Consider the following 22,976-nt stretch of genomic DNA (forward strand, 5'->3'; position numbering starts at 1 on the left):
CAATAGATAGGTAAAATGGAAAGTCAAGCTTAGAAAGAGACATAAAATAATACATAAAATAAACAGCAAGAGAAGTGACTGGGAAAAAGACACTGAACCTCTCTCCTGCATTGTTTCAAGATGACCCTGTCAATGCAGACGTTTTGTGCAGTGGGTGATGCCCTGCAACATGCTCTTCATTCTGTGGAGTCTTTTATTTGTGAACGTCATTTGGATGCTGCCAAGTGATGAGACTGAAGGTAACTATTGCAGAGTTTTGAAACTGGCCACACCCGCCAACCTAGGGTGGCTGATGGCCAGTGAAGCAGGGAGGGCGACGAGTGGTAGCAGACTGAATTGGATGAGTTGTCCTGGAAGTGCCGGCAGGTGCTGCAGTGGACATACCTCTGGCGATGCGGGAGTGGAGAGTCTGTGTGGAAGAAGGGCAGAGGCGGTGGAGCCAGAGACACTCTGAGACAAAGGACTGAATTAGCCCTGCTGTGGGCCGGTGGAAGAGCCACAGGATTGTCCAGGTAAGGGTCGACCAGATATATACCTTCCACGGAATCCTTACTAAGGGTTTGTAAAGGTCACAGACTGGAGACTGAGACAGGTAGGTCTGAGCAGGTTAGACCACGTCGGAGGTTGTTGACCGCCCCAGAAACACTATTAGCTCAGTGGTTTTAGTGGTTTTAATAGTGGAGCAACTTAAGTCATTATATCTGAACAATCTTTCACTTGATGGGACTAGCACCAAATTTGGTTCATATATGCTCCAGAACCTACTTTTTCCAAAAAAAGTATGCCATTCAGGTTGGAAAACAAAATGGCTGCCATTTGACATGGTCTCAACTTATTTGAGCTAGAGTTTGATTAAATATTCCTATTTGCAAGTTTTATGTATCAAAACATGTGTCCAAGCATGAGGAATCCAATTTTGTATTTTAAAATAGTTATTATTGAAATTTAAGAAGATAATACAGTATCTAAGATTTAAAAGTCCCCCTCTGATAAAAATCTGTTTGAGTTTTAAAACATGTCTTTGTCTCATTTTTCTCCTGAAAGAGAACAAATGTAATAAGAAATCATTTAGTTTTTTCATTTCCGAGTATTTCTCCTTTTAAATCAATCAAACTGTCTTGGACAGACTCTGTTTGAATGAATGATCTTCTTTCCATCAACAGCTCTGCTGCACATGCACTAAACCCTCATCTGTTCCGGCTAGCATTGAAAAATGCAAAATGCAGAAGGAGGGGTGGGCTATGGGGGGAGACATGGTTTGGATCTATGATTGACAGTGACAGTGAGGTTAGCTTGAGGCGATGTATGCTGGGTCTTTAATATGTAGACTAATACAGAGTGAAGTGATACCATTTGCACCACAGAACTTTCTGTGGAGGTTGAGGATTGTTCTCCTCTACCTTCTCCTGAGGCAGACACTCTTGGCCCAGATTGAGGTTGTGAGTAAAAGTCCAGATCAAGTCATACCAAAGAATCTAAAAATGGGGAACAATGCCTCCCTGCTTGACATAAGTTAATATGATTTTAATAATTTCTTATCGTTATTTGAGAGTCAACTGAACAACAACACCTGGGGGGAGCAGGATCATTCTTGTGGTTCATACCTGTGACTTATATCTTGGTTTCTTCTTCAAGACCCATGTTTCTATATGCTGCAGAGGCTACCAGCACGTTGATCCACTGGGACTCAGCGAAGAGGTACAGTGCTCTTCTGTCGGTACGCAACACCAGCGTGTTCTCAATCCGCAGCTTCCTCATATCCTTCTCTCCATCTGCAATGAAGATCTACAGAAGATATGGTTATTGCTTTACATGACAGAGGTCTTAGCAGAGCTGAAAAGAGAAGCCGCTGATATTGTCTCTTACCTCGAGGTCTTCACCCTTTTGTCTCTGAACCTGTGCGCAGCTGCACGTGTCCGCTGAAGCTCCCTGGCTCCCCGGGTCTCCTTGAAGGCCTGGCAGGATGTACACTGAAACACAGTCACTTAATCAAGACCACCGCACTTAACACACACCCATCTTTCCAAAATGTGTAACCCCCCCCACCCCTTCAAAGTCAGTATTATTTTCTTGACATGTAAAATTTTCGAGTTAATCCCTTTTCTGTGAGATCGCACAAACATTGTTGCACAGGTGGATGGACAGGAAACATCGAATCATGCTGCTTAGGTGACTGCGGATGTTGGTCTTGTTAAAACACCATTACAGCACTGCGCTCCTGTTCAGAGGGGTCTCTACAACCCTTCACAGACCCAGACAGCCCAGAAACCCACAGCATCCATGCAGGTAAATCCCCAGACTGGTGCATGTGACTAAAACTTTTAATTTCACATACCTTGTCCAGGAAGACCAGGCTCTCCAGGTAAACCTGGTGGTCCTGCTGGACCGGGATTACCTAGCAGTCCTGTGTGTCCATGAGACCCCCTCAATCCCTGCACACAAATAAAAATCTGTTTTTACACACTAAAACTCTTATAAAATACGTTTTATAGTAATATATTTTTTTTTCCTTGACGTTCCATTTCGTCCTCATGTGCAGAACCTGAAAACTGGCTGTATGTGCAATAATCCTGGCATGTCCAGTGGTTATGGACTTGTTTTTTTGTTTATCATGTTAAAATCTAATAACTAATACCACCAGCAAGTGGTTGGTAAGTGGGCTTTGTCACTCTTGAGTTTGGCTTTCATGGCAGTTATGAGAATGAATTTAAAAAGTAAGATTAGATTAGAAAAGTAAGTAGATTCTGTAGTCACAACGATCAAACTTGAACAAACTTGACAAAATGATTCTTAATCTGCACAAACACTTTGTGAAATTAAGCTTTGATTCGACAATAAGGTCTTCTGCAGAAATGTGGTATTCTTGAGCATACCATGCTTCCTCTTGGTCCCATGTCTCCTCTGGGTCCCATTCCCCCCTTCTGCCCTGTATTTCCTTGCTGACCTGGGTGGCCCTGAAACAGTGAAAAACTTTTCCTGTTGCAGCCACTGTATCCATGGAATTCAGTTTGTTTGAAAGTGACTTGTGCTGTACCTTCTCTCCTGGCTCCCCCGGGGTCCCACGCTTCCCCTGCAGACACACACGGGGCTCACACACTGGCTAAAATGCAGTTCATCAAAAAAACTAGTACAACAGACAGAAGCTCCTCACCTTCTCACCACTGAGGCCAACGCTGCCTTTAAAGCCTTTCTCCCCCTGAAAAATTGATAAAAAAAAGACGAAACCAAGAAGACGTTTACAAACAGAGACGGACATTGTTCTTAGATTTAAAATTAGGGGTGCAACAGATCACCAGACTCGCAGTTTTTCGAGTCACTGTTTCAGTGACAGACCCGTTTTGAATAAGTAAAAAAGAAATTAAAAAAAAGGACGAATAAAAAGATTAAAGCTTAAATTAAGATTAAATTAGCTCTTAGCTAGATGGCCGGTGGACATGGCATCGGTTACATTTGAAAGTGTAACAATGTTTTTTTTTTTGTCCTGTCCCTTTTAAATAAACAAAATTGAAATTGAGCTTACCAAGCATTGCTTTTTTTTTTTTAAAGCTTCAAAAAATATTAAACAAAACATAAATAGAGTATGGATGAAACCGGAAAATTCTGGATAAAGATGTCCTCTCACACTTAACTGATGAAAGAGGAAGCACGCGCTTTTTTAAGGCACAGAGAGACAGTGACAGTCCTCATGAAAAGTTTGAATTCTGTTGTTCAGGATAAAAAAACATCTCTTTTTTATGTTGAGCAATACTGCAGTTTTATTTAATAAATGTTTCCAAAGCATTATCTGAAGTGTGTTTCAGGAGTATGGATGGGTTACAGACATTCTTCATATTCACAGATTCAGCGTATTCGTGGAGGTCTCCTGTCCCTAACCCTCGTGAGTAAGGGGAGAATACTGTATTTTCCTTTCTACAGTCTATTAAGGTGCAAAAATATGACAATTTGTCAATAACATTGTGTTATTGTAAAAAACTGGTTATAATTTGAAAATTGATCGGATTTTCTCGTGTGTCTTGGTTTAACTTTCTGCCAGGATTGATGCGGTTCGCTCGCAGCTCGCTTGAAAAAATAGACCAGATGCCAAAACGATTGCCGCAGAGCCGGTTGTAGAGGATCGTGGCGCTTCGCGTCTGATGTGATTCACACTATAGGTTAACAAGGGCGCCGAATGGAAGCGGCCCCCATTCTGTGGAAAGACGTTATAGTGACCCAGTCACTATAAAGGGCCAGCGATTCAAGAAGCTTCAAGAGGGAACGGTACGGAGACTAGTTTAGTCACATGATTCCCCTCCCTCATCGATGAAAACATTTAGATATGACTTCAAAGTCGACTGGGAAGCATGCAAGGCTCAGTTTGAACATTTAGCTTGTGTTGCATACTGGACAACTGAGATGGAACCCCTGCAGATGGTGATATGCCTCACAGGGGATGCCCTTCCTGTTTACTACTGTTAAGACTTGAGGACAGGTGTGACCAGGTCGAGTAAACGCTGGCCCGTCTGGCTGCTGCTGCTCCCTGGACACAGCTAAAACTGTTGTTTTCCTGCTTTACTAAGTCATTTAAGACTTCAAAACTTTCATGGACTCTGCCACTGCAGTCACTCAGTAGATTCAACATCCTTTCACAACTGACACCTGGATTTGTGCTGCTTATCTCTGCGATGAGCCTTTCTGCTCCCTCTCCAATACAGTTGCTGCCATCATCGTCAACAATGTGGATTAACATCTCATGGATTATACTTTCCTGGACTGTCCTGTCCTTAGCTCAGCACCTATAATTAAGGGGCGCTAATTCAGTTGGCTGCATCCGCAGTGAACCTTGAACTGTTTGTTCAGGGTTGTACTGAAAAACAAGAATTTCCCGCTGTGGGATTAATAAAGTAATCTTGAATCTTGTATCTACAACTCTGATCCAGTACTATCCAGTTGAGCTTGCTGAACTTCAATCCTCTCCTCATGATCCACCACCACCAGCACTGCTCAACCACCCGGATATCCTATACGTACCCCAGCGGAGATACATCACCGGGGGTCACGTCGTATATTTGTGCATGATGACTCCAGCTCCATCAAGTCCTTTTGGTCCTCTTCCCACCATCCTACTTACCAACTTTGGTCTTCTAAACATCCGCTCACTCATGAGCAAGGGACATCTCATCCAGGATCTCCTCATTGGCCATGAGCTGCACTTTATATGCCTAACCTTATCGAGACATGGCAGCAGCCAAATGACTTTTCCCCCCTGAACGACACGACTCCTGCAGGTTTTGTTTACATTGCGCAACCCGACGTCAACGGCCACGGGGGGGGGGGACTCGAGATAATTCACCGCAAGACCCGGAAGACTGCACCACTGACTGTACTTGCCTATTAATTGTTCCAAGCTGCAGTTTGCCAACTGACTGGATCAACTCTAACTATAATTCCAACTCTATACAGATCACCTAAGCCAAATAAGGACTTTATAACAGACTTTTTGAACAGAACTCTCTCTACGCTCATCTAACTTTATGCTCCTTGGGGAGTTTAACATTCATGTGGACGAAAGCAGTGATAACCTTTACAAAGATGTATTATCCTGTCTGGACAATTTTGGTATTAAAAGCAAAAAGTTGTCAACTTGAAAGACAACCAAAAAAAAAAAAACTGTCCCACTGTTCCCAAACAAATGTACTCTAATCACCTTCTCTGTTATTAAGAATGTATCTCCACTGTCAAAGCCAGTACTACTCTGGTCTGATTAACTCAAATGAAGGAAACTCTAAGGCCCTCTTCTTTCTTCTGTCACGTTACAAAATCCCCACCACCACACACACACCTCTACACGACAGAATTCTGGAACAGCCTAGCATTATTCTTCACCTCCAAAATTGAACTTATCCACCAGCAACTTATTCCTACTACAGGACTAAATTGACCTACCCCGGTCTTATTTGCTCCAAACTCACTATTTTCATCTTTTGACCTACCCTCAGTTAATCAAATCTTTAAACTTATCAAAAAATGTTATCCTGTCAACTTGACCCTCTACTTACATCCTTGGTTAAGTCTGTTCTCACTTGTATTTTTTGTCTCATTACCAAATATCATTCAAACCTCTCTCACCTCTGGCATTGTCCCAACCGGTCTCAAAATAGCAGCTGTAACCCCGATTTTCAAAAAACCTGGCTTAGATTAAACAGATCTAATTAATTTCCGTCCTTGATCAAATTTCAAATTCATCTCCAAAATCCTTTAAAAAAAAAACTTTGCCTCTTTTTTTTTTTTTTTTTTTAAACTTGTCCTGTCCAACAGCTGAGCAAAGAGATGCGGGCTGAGATCCTCTAGTGTTGGGCAAACTAGAGTGGGCGGGGCCTGTCTACACACACACTCTTTAGTTACACACACACTTGTTGGCCAAAATAGTCTCCACATTTAAACTAAATATAATGTAACAGCAGCTCACACACTCCATCATACAAACCCATTCAGATAAAGACTTTCATTCTGTCACACAAACGGTTAGTGCTAAGGTGAGCTGATACCTGTGCTCAGGTGAGTGTTTATGTTTCGCTGAGGTGGATGGTGATGGAATGTACTCAGGGGGAGAGCGCCCGGCCATCCCCACACCAAAACCCCCCGCCGGGGCAGCAGCAACCAGGACCCCCCAACACCCGCCATGGAGCCGCAGAGAGAAACCACCCGCCAGGCAATCCCGCCAAACATCCAGACCGGGGCACGCGGGGCCGCCGCAGAGGCCCCCCACACCCAAGAGCAGGAAGGCACAGGAACACAGAGAGTACAGGCCCCAGCCCAGCCACAGGAGCAGCCCCCCCACCCCGCCAGGAGGGTCAACGCGGGAATAATGTAAACAATCTAAGGAGAGTGGAAGGGTTAACCACATCGGGAAGGTACAAAAACTTAAAACAACCAATTATTATAAACCAATAACTATAACTAAAGAATATGTGTACACTCATATACATCCTTATGTGGTTGTGACTGCAGCGTTCATACATACACACACATTTGCACTTTTGCGTTGTGTGAGTTTGTTTTGGCTGTGTGAGGGCTCATCTGGGTACATGAGCCCTCAATATAAAGGGCATTACTGAATGGTAGAAGAGTGGGAACCAGCAGGATTAAGACTGAGGAATTAAGCGCAAACATCACTTACCCTCAGTCCAGCAAGTCCTTTACTTCCCTGTTAAAACAAAACACAAATATTAGTGCTGAGATCATTTCTTCATCCATGATCCACAATAGTTCCGTTTTTAACACACAGGTAAGCACATCTCTTGAGGTCAGACTCGTTAAGCCTGATCTTTGCAAGTCATTGTGAATGCTGACAGCCCATGTTTACATGCTGAAATGTATATTTACATGTGTATTTAAAATTGATAATAGAAGATTGCGATTCCGATTCCTGCCTTGCCCGCCCATGTGTCGAAGTGTCCTTGGGCAAGACGACTAACCCCATATTTCCTCTGGTGGGAGGTTGGCGCCAGTGTTCGGCAGCAGAGCCACCACCAGTGTGTGAATGGGTGAATGGGTCTATGACTGTGAACGCTTTGGGCCTTCGAAGGAGGGTAGAAAGGGCTATACAAGTATACGCTATTTCCACAGTGGCACGGTAAAAGGTCAACAGCAGTCTTTGGTTGATGTTATTTTTCCTGAGTAACTTCAGGAAATAGTCTCTGCTGGGCCTTTTTCAGCAGCTCAGTGGTGTTTGTATTCCGTGTTAAGCTCTCCTCGATGTGAACTCCCAGGAAGCGAAGTCTGTCACCCTCTCAATGTAATCCCCAAGGATGAATAGTGGCAGAATGTCCACCTTCTTCCTGATGTCAATTACCAGTTCTTTGGTTTTAGATGTGTTGAGGAGGAGGTTGATGGTTGAACATCAACAGCCGCTCCACTTCATCTCTGAAGGCCGATTCATCCCAGTCAGAGATGAGTCCCATGCAGTGTCATCATCCAATGGTGCTGCTGTGATGGGCTGGTGTGCAGTTTTACGCTTTTGGTGTGCAGTCGTACAATTTTTCCAGACAGAATTTTCCGTGTTTTGCATGATTTTATGGTAATAAGGTAGTGTCATATGAGTTTGTGCTGAATACAAAGACACCAAATATCCATGTAAGTAGTCTTTAAAATGGGAAATACAGATGTAAATTCAAAAGTAGACAAAAACTGATTTATAGGCCCTAGATTCCAAAGGGTTACACACACAAGCACAAACATCAGATCTTTACCTTTATCAAGCCAGGAGTCCCGATGTCTCCATACAGCCCCCTCCAGCCCTGGTCCCCCTTCTCTCCCTGTGAACACAACAACTCACATGAGATACAAATCTATACTTCTGCAGCAGAATTGAACAAGTCATTTACAAAATCTAATACAACTAAAATACACTAGCACTACCAATGCCTCTGCAGCAACCGCGTGGAAAGGGCTAAGGACAATTACAAACTACAAGCCTAAAGCCCCCAACTCACCTAATCGTTGCTGTCTAGCAGAGAAGCTTCCACTACTCTCATTTCGAACATTCAGCCATTCAGCCCTTGTTACCCTCCCAGTCTCAGCGCCTGTTACACTTGGACTATCGCCCCACCCTTCCCCCACTCTGAATAGCAGAGAGCAGAACAAAGTCACCCTTCCTTACCCCAGCCCTCTCAATTCATATGTAGGATGTGCACAGACAGCTAAAAGTTCACTGGTACAGACACGACATGAGGCAATCTTAAGCCCTGCGGCGCGATTTGAGCAAATGGTGAGGCGTGACAGTCTGGCACCAGCCGGATTTCAGCAGCGAGGTACAAACTGGGCGGCTCAGACAAGATTTAAATACCTAAAGTTTGAGAGGTTGTCACGTCACATCTGCCAATCTGGAAAACTCTGCTTCGGGCAAATGACATCGTCAGTGACCGCAAATGTTTTGTGTGAATGCACCTTTCCTTTAGACGACTGAGCCCCCCACAAAGCTCCAAGGCCTGATGGTATCTCTCCAACCACTTTCAGGCACTGTGCCGGGCAGCTGAACCCAGTCCTGATGGACATATTTAACACCTATTTTAACTAGATGGCACATACAGTTTATGTGCCATCTAGTTAATTTTATGGCCCTTAAAAGAATTTCTTTTGGACATTCTATGTGCCAGCCTGGTTTAAATTCTTCACCATTGTTCTGTCACCAAGAAGTCTCAGATCAAAGGACCTAATGACTGCAAGCCAGTGGCACTGATGTTATGTGGTCTGGTCCTGCCCCATCTGAAGACCTTCACAGCGCTACTCCTTGACCCGTAGCAGTTTGCTGACAGGACCACCAGATCCATGGATGATGCACTGAACTTGGCACCTTGCTTCATGTAGCAGCATCTGGATTCTCCAGCATCAAATGTTATGATCCTGTTTGTGGACTTTAGCTCAGCATTTAACACAGTTATTCCTGGTCTGCTTCAAGAAAAGCTACATGACTACATGCTACGTGACATTCCTGACCCGCTGCGCAGATGCATCACAAATCTCCTGACAGATCCCAGGCAGCACGTGAGGCTGGGAAAGACCATCTCAGAGACGGCACCAAACCCCCGCCAGAGCTGTCTGTCTGTCCCCATGTTCTTCTCCCTGTATAATAACTGCTGCACTTCCTGCCAACAGTCCCCATTGGGGTCATATCGGACAATGCAGCAAAAGGTGAAGTGTTGATTCAACTCCCTAGGAGTAATTTCAACACTTTTTCAGGGTTTATATCCACACTTTACGGAGTTAACCTAACTAACGGAGTTAAACTCAAAAAAGTTAAATTATTTAACACTGAGTCAGAGTCACTTGTTTTAACTCAATAAATTTGTTAGATTAACATCGATTCAGATTCCCTTCATAACTCACTAATCTGGGTTAAATAAACAGTTACTTCTTGACTCACTAAACTGAGCTAAATTAACACTACAACTATCCAAATAAGGGTTGCTTTTTCATAATTTTCTTTTATCCAATACCTTAACTTGATACAATAGTTTAAAAAATACAATTGACAAGTAAATACGTCCAAAAACATTAATTTTCAAAACCATGTATTTAATAATTTACTCCTATTGAGTCAATTAAAACCTAATACATGATGAAATAACAAAAATACATCCATCTGTAGCTCCATAAGAGCTTTGAAAACCAAAAGGTTAGCAGCGGTTCATTTCTGTTGTAACACACTTTTCTTCTGTACTTAATACTTTAAAATCATGGAAATGCTCATCAAGGTTCTCTGAAAATTAATGATGAACGATAATGACTTTTTAACATTGATACCAATATTATTCGACATCTTGCAGCCAATACCGATAATCAACCAATGTTTATTTAAATACTTGAGGTAAAAAAATTGGAAGAATAAAATAAGAATGTATGGCTTTTATGTATCCCAACAATTTTGCAGAACTAGTTTTACCTATAAATAAATTGAACAACAGGTAGTACAAACACTATTAGTTTTTTCAGTCGGCCATAAAGAAAGTGTATTTCAGTGGTCAGAACAAATGTTAAGACTTAACTTAAATAGCAATGTAACAAGGACATTTTTCAATACAATAATGCCTAATATAATACCATGCAAAAAAACAATTTAATCTAAAAGAGAAAAAAATACTGCTTTGTTTTAAATTGTTGTGCACTATAAATGGTAGAAATTAACTTTTCAAAACCATAGACAGGCTTGGATTCTAACAGATTAGAATAAAGCACACCTCTCGGCTACAATCTGGTGTATTTAACGATAAACAAATCAAGTACGTCTGTGGAGGACAGACTTAATGTGTTTAGTGTTTGAATGGGCCATACCATGAAAGTTCTATGTTTTGTGGTTTTAAGTGCATTCTACTGTTCATTTCTCTCCATAAAGAACCCCAAATGGATCAGTTCATGCATTTAAGAGTAATCCTTTAAAAACCTGCACTGTCTGCAGCAGCCCCTCTCATACCCACGAAAACGAGCGGTTCATATCTTACTGACGTCAGCATAATGTGAACCCCCCCTCCAGGAAGAGTCTGCTCTGACTGAGCTAGTGATGATCAGCAAAACTTTCATTTTAGATACAGAATACCGTATATCTTCCAGTTGTGTCCTGTCTTCAACAGGTGTCTGTTACGTGGGGCTCCTTTAAGATGGGAAAAACGAAAAAAGGAAAGCTCTAGGATGATGTCATGAAATGGGTGGCAGCCACACACAGCGCCAGGTGGAGCCTCAGGAATCGAGTCGTTGTACTTTCGAGTAGGAAAAAACTCATTAAAATAACTAATATTTTATAAATAATGAGTTGTTTAACTCTAGCAAGATAATATTGGGCCCTCAATGGTTATAATAATAATATAATATGATCTAGAGCAGGGGTGACAACACTTTTTTGCATGCGAGCTACTTTTGAGATGGCAAGCTCCAAAAGATCTACTATATATATATATACTGTATATATACATATACACATACACACACGTACATATATATATATATATATATATATACATACACATATATATATATACTGCTCACCAAAATTAAAGGATCACTTTTTTTATTGGGCCTGGCATGAATTGAATTAAACCTGTCTGATAATATTCTGGTTGGTTAATCAGCTAAGGGCCTCGTTAATCAATTTCAGCTGTATTGGTGTTCATGAATTAACAACAGGTGCACTTCAGTGGCAACAATTAGAAAACCCTCCAAACAGGACTGGTGTTACATGTGGAGCTCATTTCAAGTTTCTCCCTCTTGATCTTTTTTGGCTGGTTTTCCACTCGTGCTGATTTTGGCTTGATAATTATCTCTACTGGCAGTATGAGGAGATTCCTTAACCCTACAGAAGTTGCACAGGTTGTCCAACTTCTCCAGGATGGCACATCCACACGTGCTGCAGCAAGAAGGTTTAATGTGTCTCCCAGCACAATCTCCAGAACATGGAGGAGATTTCAGGAGACTGCTGGTTATTCTGGGAGAGCTGGACAGGGCCATAGAAGGTCCTCAACCCCTCAGCAGGACCGATACATGCTCCTTTGTGCAAGGAGGAACAGGCTGAGCACTGCTCGTGCCCTACAGAATGACCTCCAGAGGGCCACTGGTGTGAATGTCTCTACCCAAACAATCAGGAACAGACTTCATGAAGGTGGCCTGAGGGCCCCACGTCCTGTAGTGGGCCCTGTGCTCACTGCCCAGCACCGTGGAGCTCCACTGGCATTTGCTCAAGAACAGTGAGCAGTATATAATACTTAAGTTTGCTACAAACTTTGCTTAGTATGTGTTAGCCATTTTTGGTTTTTGTCAACTATAGTTGCATTGCAAATACAAATACAAAGCCTTAAAGTAGGTTTTCTGATCCCTGGCTTCAGTTAAAGCAGTAACATGATTACATTGTTTATTCTCTGGATCATAATGCTTTCACTAAGGCTTAAAAAATGTTTAAATGTTATAAAAATGTTATTAATTGTTAATGTGTATGATTTGTGTTGATAAGATAAGATTAGCTTTTCCTTAAACCAATTTTTATTTTGTTTAATAAAGTGTTAATACAATATGACTGGATAATGAAGACAACAGTTAAAAATTTAAAAGGGAAAATATGCTACACCTTCACACTAAAATACAGCAGAATTTATATCCAATGCGCTTATTACAATTTATTAATATTGTAGTGCTGTCTGTTTTGTTTTTATGCAGGACACATTGAGGCACTTTTTGATGGAGAGGGTTCTTTCTTAATTAGAATCTGTTGTTAGTCAACAGCCACTACATCTAGATTATCTGGAGTTTGTCAGTCGCCATGAGCTCACAGTCCTCAGGTCATTCTCTGATCAGACAGGCGATGTATCAGAGATTACGCCAAGAAAAAAAAATAATGAAAGAGCTTTTAACATTGCTGAACAGGAAAGTGAGTTTTGGATAAATACCCATGCCAGCTTGACAATTGTTGGATACACCAGCCCATTGCATGCAGAGCTAAATGCCTGAAGGACCATGTACAGGAGGATGCAGGAGCATGGCTTTTCTGTCAGAGGCTCATACAGCACTATGACTGGCCAAGAATTGGATAGAATTATATAATCTATAAAATACTGGTGATTGAATGGTTCATTTCACTTCAATGGTTCAGTGGTGGAGGGTGAAAGCTTCTTTGCACCGTGTTGATGCAGCAGGGATCTTCTCACGGTCTTACAGAAGAAGAACGAGTTTTCAGAAGATGTTACTCTGTGTGAGGTCCGCTATCTCTTGTTCATCCATCCATCCATCCATCTTCTTGACCGTTTCTTTCCTTTCGGGGTCACGGGGGTGCCGGAGCCTAACCCGGCTACTGAAGGGCGAAGGCGGGGTACACCCTGGACAGGTCTCCAGTCTGTCACAGGGCCTCAATCACACCCATTCACTCTCACATTCACACCTAGGGGCAATTTAGAGTCACCAATTAACCTATGAAGCATGTCTTTGGACGGTGGGAGGAAGCCGGAGTCCCCGGTGAAAACCCACGCATGCACGGGGAGAACATGCAAACTCCACACAGAAAGGTCCCAGCCGGGATTCGAACCGGGGCCTTCTTGCTGTGCGGCAAGAGCGCTAACCACTGCGCCACCATGCAGCCCTATCTCTTGTTCACATTAACACAAGCTGATAAGGTAAATAAAATAAACACCTAACAGCTTCCCTCACAACACTTAGGAAATGTCTCTAAATAAACAGTTTTGCTCATTACACTTTTAAACATATATTAATTAATCAACATTTAACCCATATGATCCCAGATCTTATCTAAATATGTATTTGAAACAGTTTTTAAAATAATATCTGTCATTTGCAATATCCTTGAAGACAATTAAAAAATAAAGTAGGTCAACATTTGAGGCAAGTGATATTTGGTGGAATGGATGGCTATTCCATTTTTTATTTATTTTTTGTGATATAACTAAATACATAGTGTATATGTCATGGATCAAAATGCTGCTTATAACTCACCATCTGTCTTCACCTGGACTCTGATCATCATCAGCTGTTTCCCATCTGCTCATCACCTCCTCAGTATTTAGTCTGGCTTCTCACCTTGGCTCACGGACAAGTCTTGTATTGCTCTGCTTACATTCTCAGCAGTATTCCTCTGTTTCTCTGTGTCCTGATTCCTGCCTGCACTCCTCAACTCTCCGCATCCCCTGTGTCCTGACCTCTGCCTGTTTATTGACCATGCCTTGTCTCAGCCTGTTCCTTCATTAAAACCTTGTTTGCACTTGGATCCACCTGCCTCTGCATTACACCTATGAAGAATTGCATTTCTTTTTAATCACTCTCCCAGCGGAGGGATGCAGAGCTATAAATTCCTATGGCTTCCACTTACACATTTTGGACACTTAATGTTTCAAATGCCTCTAGGGTTGGGAGAATCCAGAGGGGTAGGGGAAGAATTTTCATTCGACCTTAATCTTCCTAATTTGAAACTAATCTTTGTGGTGTTTGTACTGCAGTCTCTAAAGAAGAGTTTTGGTCCCCTGCTGCATGTGTTTCTTGTCCTGAGCTGTGGATACTCAACATAAGGATGGCATATCTGATCAAAAACAGTTTTACCCACCTTACATGCATAAAGAAGGAAGACAACATTTCACTTCTCTCCACTCAGCATGAACTGCAATGTATTGTTCAGAAAGGTTCTTGGAGCACATTGGACAAACCACCCTCAACATGTAAAAAAAAAACTGGTAGTCAAAGTCCTGTAAATTTAGGAAAAGCAATATTTAGTAAATAAAACCTTTAAAGTAGAGCATTTTAGTATTTTTATCTCACCACCTCCTCATGAGTCTCATCTGAAGCAACTTACTCATTGCATGTTTTAACCTTGGTGACCAGCTCAGTGGCCTTGAGATAGTGTCTGCCTGAGACTGGAAGGTCGTGACTTCTAATCACGGCTGAGTTATTCCAAATAGTTCCCGAGCATGACTCTGTCTGCAGCTCACCCCTCCCCCAGGGGATGGGTCAAATGCAGAGAACAAATTTCACACATCAAGGTGTGTGACAACTGATGGACCTTTAACTTAAATGAGCACTGCAAGCAGCTGAAGAGGTATTGGTGCATTATACTGGTAGTAAGTCTTCTTTGGCATCTTTGAAAAATGTAGTGAGTCGGGAGGCAAAGGAAAAGTATCTCAAGTTTCTTGAAGGGGAATGGTGTATGAAGCTGTTGTTTCCACCACCTGGTTGAGCTCTGAGGGCTTTGACAGTATATCCTTCTGCTTCAGATTCGAGTGAGCTTTTGTGGACCATTCCCCCTTTATTTGGAAAGTAAACAGGAACATGTTTACTAAATATTACAAATGCATGATCCATATGTAACATAACACTGGTACTGTTTGACAAACTTATACTTAAAATTTCATATTTAGAAAATGTTAAAAAAAAAATAAGATAAAATAACTTCACATAAATTGTGGTTGAAGTAAACTACTAAAAAAATGTTTTTTTCACAAACCTTCTGCTTTATGCAAAAGCCATTTTTTGGAATTCTTCAAGAAGTAACTTCAAAATCTGTATTTATTGCAAAGTATTAATTGAAAACAAAGTGAGAATATTCAGCAAATCCAATTTTAAAAAGCCAACTTAGTGACAGAAACTGACAACTGTCCCTCTGTATGATAAGATTCCTCTGGGAGACGATCAGCTTGCCTTCCAGCTTGAAGGAGTTCAAGTTGCTCAGTTGGCAGGAGGGGTGTGTGAGATGTGTTCTTGGGAAGCAAATAATAACTAAATAATATAGTCTTGTTGGTTATCTTTATATAAACTAGGTGTCAAATACCTTTTTTTTCTTTCTCCTTGAGTTAGCGTCGGCTTAAAATAGACTGGAAAAGATCTGCAATTCAAATTTGTCTCTGAAGTCATACATAGAACAACATACTTTTTTGAAAGGTAATATTGTTTTAATAGCGTTGACAAACCTTGTCATCTCTTGCTGGATAAAGACAATTTGGGGCCCTGGCGGTCTTGTTTCTGGCCTTGGGCAGTCATTCGCGTGGTAACAGGCTAATAATATTTCTTGCTGCTGATTCCACTCCAGTAAGATCCTTGTTGTTTGACTAATAAAATTAATAATTATTTTTCAAAACCACAGTGACTGCAGGAGATGTTCAAACAACATCTGAAATTACCATCGTTTTGAACTAAGCCCCTTGATCTGGTTTAATTAAAGTTAATAATTTAACTTCACTGTATTGAACATTTTATATTTATAGTTCATTCAAAAACATTACTAAAAACCCTCATAAGAATTTTTTTTAAACCGCTAACTAGGGTTGGGCACCAAAATTCAGTTCAGTAAAATGACGACAAAACAGTATACCTGAATGAGAACATGTGCTTTAAATGCAAAAATCATGATTTCATCTGACGTGCATGATGGCAGACTGATAACACACATGAGGTCTCTTAATTTAGCGTCATGTCAGAAGTGGTTAAAAACAAGTTTACTTTACCATTATAAGATCATCTTATTTAAAAAACTTAAATTTATGAACAAAATGTAAGAAAAACATCAATCATTTATACTCCATCAGCACTCCACCATGCAAAAGCTTCAAGTAAAACATTTTAATACAAAAAAAATGTTTTACAAAGCAGAAGAATGATGAACTCACACACATGATGATGACCTATAACTCAAAAATAAGACTGACCCCCCCCCCCCACACACACACACACACACACACACCACTCCCCTCCCCTTCACACCACTCTCTGCACACTACTCCTCTTTCTTTCTTTCTGACTGTTCAAAAGATTAGATTCGCTCATGAAAATCACATCTCTATGCAAACGGGTATCACCTGTTCTTCTGTTCCTGCACTCATTCCATCCATTTGCCAAGAAAGGTTTTATATGGTTCTCGTGTGACACGCTGCTGGACTGCTTTAAGCGCTCGAGTGTCTGAACGTAATCGAGAGAATCCGGTCAATTTTCAAAACCAAAAGATTTTTTCCCCCCAAAAAATGATTGTTCGAATGTAGCCATAGTGTAATGTATAGTATAATGTAGTCATTTTGCTCCCCTGCCAAAACTTTACAGTTCAAGTGACCGAAGGTGTAGCTGAGAGAATGCGGTTATTTTTCAGAAAGATTTCTGGGACCCCCCCACCCTACTGTCACCAAAACCTTTTTTGAAATGTTACTCTCTTCAAGAACAGTGGAAATATGAGGGAGGCAGGTTGTTACCTTTGGTCCGGGCAGTCCAAAGGCTCCTTGTAATCCTGCTTCTCCTGACTGACCCTTTAACCCTGGCAGACCCTGAAACAAAAACTGAAATGAGTGTTGTTTAAATGGTCCTTGTTGGTTAAAAAACCAAGGATCAAACTGTTGTTTGTAACCTGTTTTCCTCTGGTTCCTTTGCAGCCCTGATAATACAAACACCAGCAGGTTGGTAGAAGTTTTTCAACTAAGCAGTTGAATGTGTATGATAATGATTTGTAGCACCTTTTCTCCTTTAGATCCTGTGATGTGTTCAGTTATGTCAACCTGCAGAGACAGACATGAGGCAGCAATAGTTAATTTGTATGTTTCCTTTTCTTTATGAAAGCTTCAGTCTAAAAAATTCTACTATCGTAGCAAATCTCACATAAAATAGCTAATCACCATCAGTCCTGCTTTACGATTGATCGGAAGAAACATTGGAGGTGGAAGAGGAGGAGGAGGGAAGAATTCACATTTTGTAGCTGACCATGTGTTGCTCCGGCTCAGCGGAAATCCTGACGGCAGAAACTGGATGGTTAGCTTCCAAACGTCCTTGTTCAAAATCTTGTCTCAGAATATGACAAAGAATCATCTGGAGACATAAGTCAAAATTTCCATGATTTACATCAATGTTTATAAAAAAATAAAATAAAAACAAGAAATTTAATCTAAAAAGTTTAATAAACATATATAAAGTATGAGTTCCCTGTCACATGACTCGCTGCGCATCTCGATACAGTTGAATAACTGACTTTGTGGCTATTTGATACAGTCCAGTTCCTTTGCCCAAATGGATATAATCTAGGTATAAAATGTTAATTTGGCATTTAAAACTAAAATAAAATGTTTATTTTTTAAACAAAGAAACTTTTCTTTTCTTTACTCTAACTTGTGTTTTAGGCAATAAAAAGAAAATATAATAGACTTTTTAAAAATGGTGTTTTCCCAGCCAGCAAGGCCTAGTGGGCCCCACATGGATCAAAAGTGGGCAGAGAATGTGGGCCCCAATTGGGTTTGTCCTCAGTTTCTGTGGTGGCCCCAGCTGTGTTTGCCCACATTAGCTTAGCTAGCCAGTCGCCCGGTGGACAGCGTAGCGAGTTCCGCTGCCCAGGGTCCGGCAAAGCAAGCAAGTGCTGCCCCCCAGGAGTCAGCAGAGATAGCAGGGTCGCTGTCCAGGCCTCCAGTCCCTAGGCAGTGAAGCCACTGTGGGCAAACACAGCTGGGGCCACCACGGAAACTGCGGATAAACCCAATTGGGGCCCACATTCTCTGCCCCCTTTTGAGCCATGTGGGGCCCACTTGACCTTGCCGGCTGGGAAAACACCATTTTTAAAAAGGTTACTTTTTTTTTTTTTAGACCGTTATGTTGTTACAAAAAAGTGTTTTGTTATTTATCCAGGTATTGATAAAAGTGTTGGAAAAAATTAAGGTGGATCACTGCCACCATGGGCCACTGGATCCACAGCAGTGGCATCGGAAAACTAGTGCTCACTCACACCACATCACAGGCCCCATCTGTCATCTGCCTTGAGCAGTGTAAACTGGAATTCACCTGTGAAGAGAACGCCTCTCCAACAACCAAGACCCCATAATTGTGAGCATTTGCCCTCTCAAGTTGGTTACACCAACAAACCTGAGTCAGATCTAGACCTCAATGAGGACAACAAGCATGCAGATGAGCTGCCTGAGATGGTCTTTGACAATCTGAGTCAGGGGTCCTCATTCCTGGTCCTCGAGAGCCACAACCCTGCCTGATTTTCAGGTCTCCCTGCACTGCTAGCTGCTACTGACCTTGACCAGGTGTGTTCATTCAATCAGAATCAAATATATTAACTGTCTTTGTCAACATTCTATTGAGTGTTTTGCAGCACTTCATCTAGAGTGTTACCCTTTTAGCTAATATGTTAGTAATATCCTGTTTTGGTTAATTTGGCATTTACTGATGTTTTTAAAGCTTTTTTGGTGTTTAGCTAATATTCTAGAGATATGCTAGCTGTTTTTAGCTAGATTGGAATACACAAAGTTTTTCAAGCTAATTAGGCTTTTAGCTAACACTTAAGCAATTCGCTAACTGTTTTGCCTAATTTACCATCTACTGAGGTTTTTAAAGCAATTTTGGCATTTAGTTAATAGTCTAGTCTGCTTTAGTCAATTTGACATTTACTGAGGTTTTTGCAAGCTTACTTCAGCTTTTTTTTAACTTGTGATTTTTCAGCAGTTAATACAAATGTTCAGCATGGCTCTTCCACAGCTTTACACTTACAGATAAAGAACCTCTGCAAATTACCAACAGCAATTTATTCAACTTTTTTACTTTTTAAATTTTAGCTTATTGCTAAACGTTATTCAAATAAAGCAACTGATCAGCAATTCTCCAATTAAACATATTTCCACAGGAAATGCAACTTTTCTAGATAAAAAAGTTTTCCACTTTGCCCCTGAGAGATCTCGAACATCACACACAGTGACCAAAAGCGATCAAGATCTGTGTCTTTCAATTCTGCATTTATACTCACCAGTAGTTGTGAAGGACGATGCTGGCTGGAGACCACTGAGCAAAACACTTAATCTGAAGACAAGTTGAACGAGCATCTCTTCTCTTCTTGACCTGTGTTGGCAGATTAGGAACAGAGCAAAGACTGGAAAGGCCTTCTTAACTGTAGAAAGCTAAATTAATCAACTCTAGCTTTACTTATTAAAAAAAGAACAAGTTGCATATTAGTTTTTTTTTATAATGTTTTTTCCTCACTGCATGTTCATATTTGACAGTATTTTCCATTACACATTTATCGAAATTCTATGAATTTCTAAAAAACAGTTCTGAAATGACAGTTTCCATTAAATCATAATTTTGCGATAAAGCACAAACCAACTCAAGCGATAAGTCATTAAAAACACGGCGATGGATGAGAACAAGTATTTTTTTATTTGATTCACTAAAAGGGAGAATTTGGGTGACGTCACAGCTCTGTCTGGGGCGCATGCAGCGCAGCTCGACTCAGAAGAGGGAGAAGTCTGTTCAGCTTTAAAAAAAAAAGCATTCTAACAAGTAAGTATCTGAACCTCTTTTTTCTGTCTGAAAACACAACATGGTCTATTCAAGTTTCTGTAACAGCACTTGCGCTCATCTCAAAGGAGACTTCAGGCTCCAAGCTGCAAAAGTGCGACTACTGATGAGGAAATCTTGGTGACTTTACAGAGGAACTGCACGATTCCGTAGGACACGCAATTTCTAAAGAGCTGTGACGCTCTGTGGCCCTCTCGATGCGCCCGCTGTGCTGCACTTAGGACAGACACTTCATACCAAGAAGCGCATTTATTTCAAAAAAAGTGTTTCCATTACAGTTTTGGGATTAATGTCTATTTTGATACTCCCCAAATACCACCTCCTCAAAGCGCAAAAACTTTTGAAAAAATGCAATTTTTTTCAAAATTGTGGTGTTTCCATTAGGAGAATTTATCATCAAAATTCCAATTTGTGAAATTTTAGAGTTAATGGAAACACAACTTGTTATAGTAAGATGTGAATGAGGGAAAGACTGGAGTACAAAATGGATGGTAAAGGGAAATATTTTATCTTTTCTAACATCTCATGTACCTTTAACTTGGGATTTTATAAGAGTAAGTAACTGTTAGTCAGAGCTCTGTCTCCCCTTCTGGTCAGACATATGAAATCAAGCAGGGACAGCAGTCACCTATTCACTCCGGTTCTGAACCCTGGCAGTGTGCAATGACTGGACAACCAACACACTGACAACAGCCTATCAGGATGGCCTCCCAGCAGAGCTTCAGGAGGAGCCGACGTATCGTGATGATGGCCTGATTTAGGACTAGCCCATCGTGCTCACTATAAAACTTGACAATATGCTGAGGACCCGGGGCCGTGTTACCTGGCCTCTGTGATAGCTGCACCCACCACACCGTCTCCTCCGGAGACCTCTGAGACCACGAGCCAATGCAGCTCCACGCTGCTGAGTTCAGGTGAGAGGGTGAGATGATTCCAGGGGAATCTCTGTCTATACACTGGTCTTTCAGGGTATATCACAACCCCTGCTCAAACTGTACTTCACAGCACTCTGGAAAGCTAGTGAGTGAGCCCACACTCACCTTTCCAGTGTCTGTTACCCTGTGCTTTGATGGTTGTGTAGTAGACTCTCAGGTCATGATTGACTCTGGGGCAGCGGGGAATTTCATTGAACTAGCTTTTGCTCGTACTCACGATGTCCCGTTACTTTCCTGTGACATGCGGGTGGCAGGGCTGCACAGTGGCGCAGTGGTTAGCGCTCTTGCCTCACAGCGAGAAGGCCCCGGTTCGAATCCCGGCTGGGACCTTTCTGTGTGGAGTTTGCATGTTCTCCCCGTGCATGCGTGGGTTTTCACCGGGGACTCCGGCTTCCTCCCACCATCCAAAAACATGCTTAATAGGTTAATTGGTGACTCTAAATTACCCCTAGGTGTGAATGTGAGAGTGAATGGGTGTGTGATTGAGGCCCTGTGACAGACTGGAGACCTGTCCAGGGTGAACCCCGCCTTCGCCCAACAGCAGCCGTGTTAGACTTCGGCACCCCCGTGACCCCGAAAGGGAAGAAACGGTCAAGAAGATGAATGAATGAATGAATGAATGAATAAATGAATGAATAAATGAATGCGGGTGGCAGTCTTCACTCTCTGCAAACAATCCTTTGGGGTCAGGCTGGATCCAGTTCCTGACTTGGGACATCATAGTCTCCACAACAGATCACCGCCAGAAAGACCTCCGTTTCTTCACCAAGCAATCCCCTTCACTGGCAGACTTGTCTGTCTGCCCTGGCTGCAGAAGCACGGTTCCACCATAGTCTGGTCTGGATGCAAGTTAACAGTCACATCCGTTCTCTGCCAGTGTCACTATCTTCAGCTGAAGGCACTACTTAGAGACTGTGCACCATCGTGGCCAATTGCAGCTACCACCCTCGTGGAGATCGGCACGGGAAGGTGGAGGGGTTACCAGCTCAATGTGAAGACCTGCAGGAGGCTCTCAATAAACAGCATGCCACACAGCTCTCTCCTCACTGGTCCTATGACTGCGGCATCAATCTTTTGCCTGTATCCATGCCCGCCAGAGGACGGCATGCAGACAAACATCCAGGAGGAGTTGGGCAAGGACTTTATCCAACTATGTATGTCTCCAGCTTTGATTGGTTTTGTAGTCAGACTCTTTTGATGCGTACATCTCTTACGTCTGGCAGTGTTAAAGTGGCTGATCGCCCACAGTCGTACGCCAAAGGAGAAAAGTGAGTTTCAAAAGACCTCCATAGCATTCCTGGGCTAAGAGCAGTCCTGAGGGTGTGACTATGGACATGGGCAAGGTGGAGGCGGTGCTTCGGTGGCCCCAACTGACCACAGTGAAGGAGATGCAGTGATTTCTTGGCTCCACCAACTTCCAGTGTCTTTTCATTTGGGGGTTCAGAACTGTGGCTGCTCTTCTCATATCCTTCCTGAAAGGAGTTCCTGTGCGCCTCCTCTGGACTTCCGAGCCCACTGAAGTCACACACACAGGCGCCCTTCCTCCATCACAAGAACACATTCATCCAATTCAATGTGGAGGTGAATCAAACACAAGGGTTGGAGCCATACTCTCACAAAAATATGGTCAGTCAGCAAAGACATTCCCATGGGTATACTTCTCCAGGAAGCTGTCTGACAACGACACAGACTACCATGTGGGGGACCGTGAGCTGCTAGCCATGACGGAGGCATTCTCCAAGTGGAGGCACTGACTCGAGGGGC

General features: G+C 42.1%; 1 protein-coding gene across 2 annotated transcripts in view; it reads right to left on the bottom strand.

Moving 5' to 3' along the window:
* The window catches only part of LOC112137985 (collagen alpha-1(X) chain), a 102,194-nt gene that overhangs the window by 440 nt on the left and 78,778 nt on the right, over window positions 1–22,976 (bottom strand). For both annotated transcript variants that reach the window (XM_024260531.2, XM_024260532.2), the window contains exons 2-14: window positions 19,727–19,818; window positions 17,613–17,725; window positions 17,454–17,495; window positions 17,348–17,374; window positions 17,196–17,267; window positions 8,229–8,294; window positions 7,157–7,183; window positions 3,152–3,196; window positions 3,035–3,070; window positions 2,874–2,954; window positions 2,336–2,432; window positions 1,867–1,970; window positions 1,605–1,785 (exon numbers count right to left, since the gene is read on the bottom strand). In XM_024260531.2, the coding sequence (XP_024116299.1) occupies window positions 1,612–1,785; window positions 1,867–1,970; window positions 2,336–2,432; window positions 2,874–2,954; window positions 3,035–3,070; window positions 3,152–3,196; window positions 7,157–7,183; window positions 8,229–8,294; window positions 17,196–17,267; window positions 17,348–17,374; window positions 17,454–17,495; window positions 17,613–17,725; window positions 19,727–19,818 (976 nt within the window). In that variant the 3' untranslated portion in view covers window positions 1,605–1,611. The remainder of the gene's footprint in view (window positions 1–1,604; window positions 1,786–1,866; window positions 1,971–2,335; window positions 2,433–2,873; window positions 2,955–3,034; window positions 3,071–3,151; window positions 3,197–7,156; window positions 7,184–8,228; window positions 8,295–17,195; window positions 17,268–17,347; window positions 17,375–17,453; window positions 17,496–17,612; window positions 17,726–19,726; window positions 19,819–22,976) is intronic.

This window comes from Oryzias melastigma, linkage group LG21, assembly GCF_002922805.2.
Source record: "Oryzias melastigma strain HK-1 linkage group LG21, ASM292280v2, whole genome shotgun sequence".
Taxonomy (NCBI): domain Eukaryota; kingdom Metazoa; phylum Chordata; class Actinopteri; order Beloniformes; family Adrianichthyidae; genus Oryzias; species Oryzias melastigma.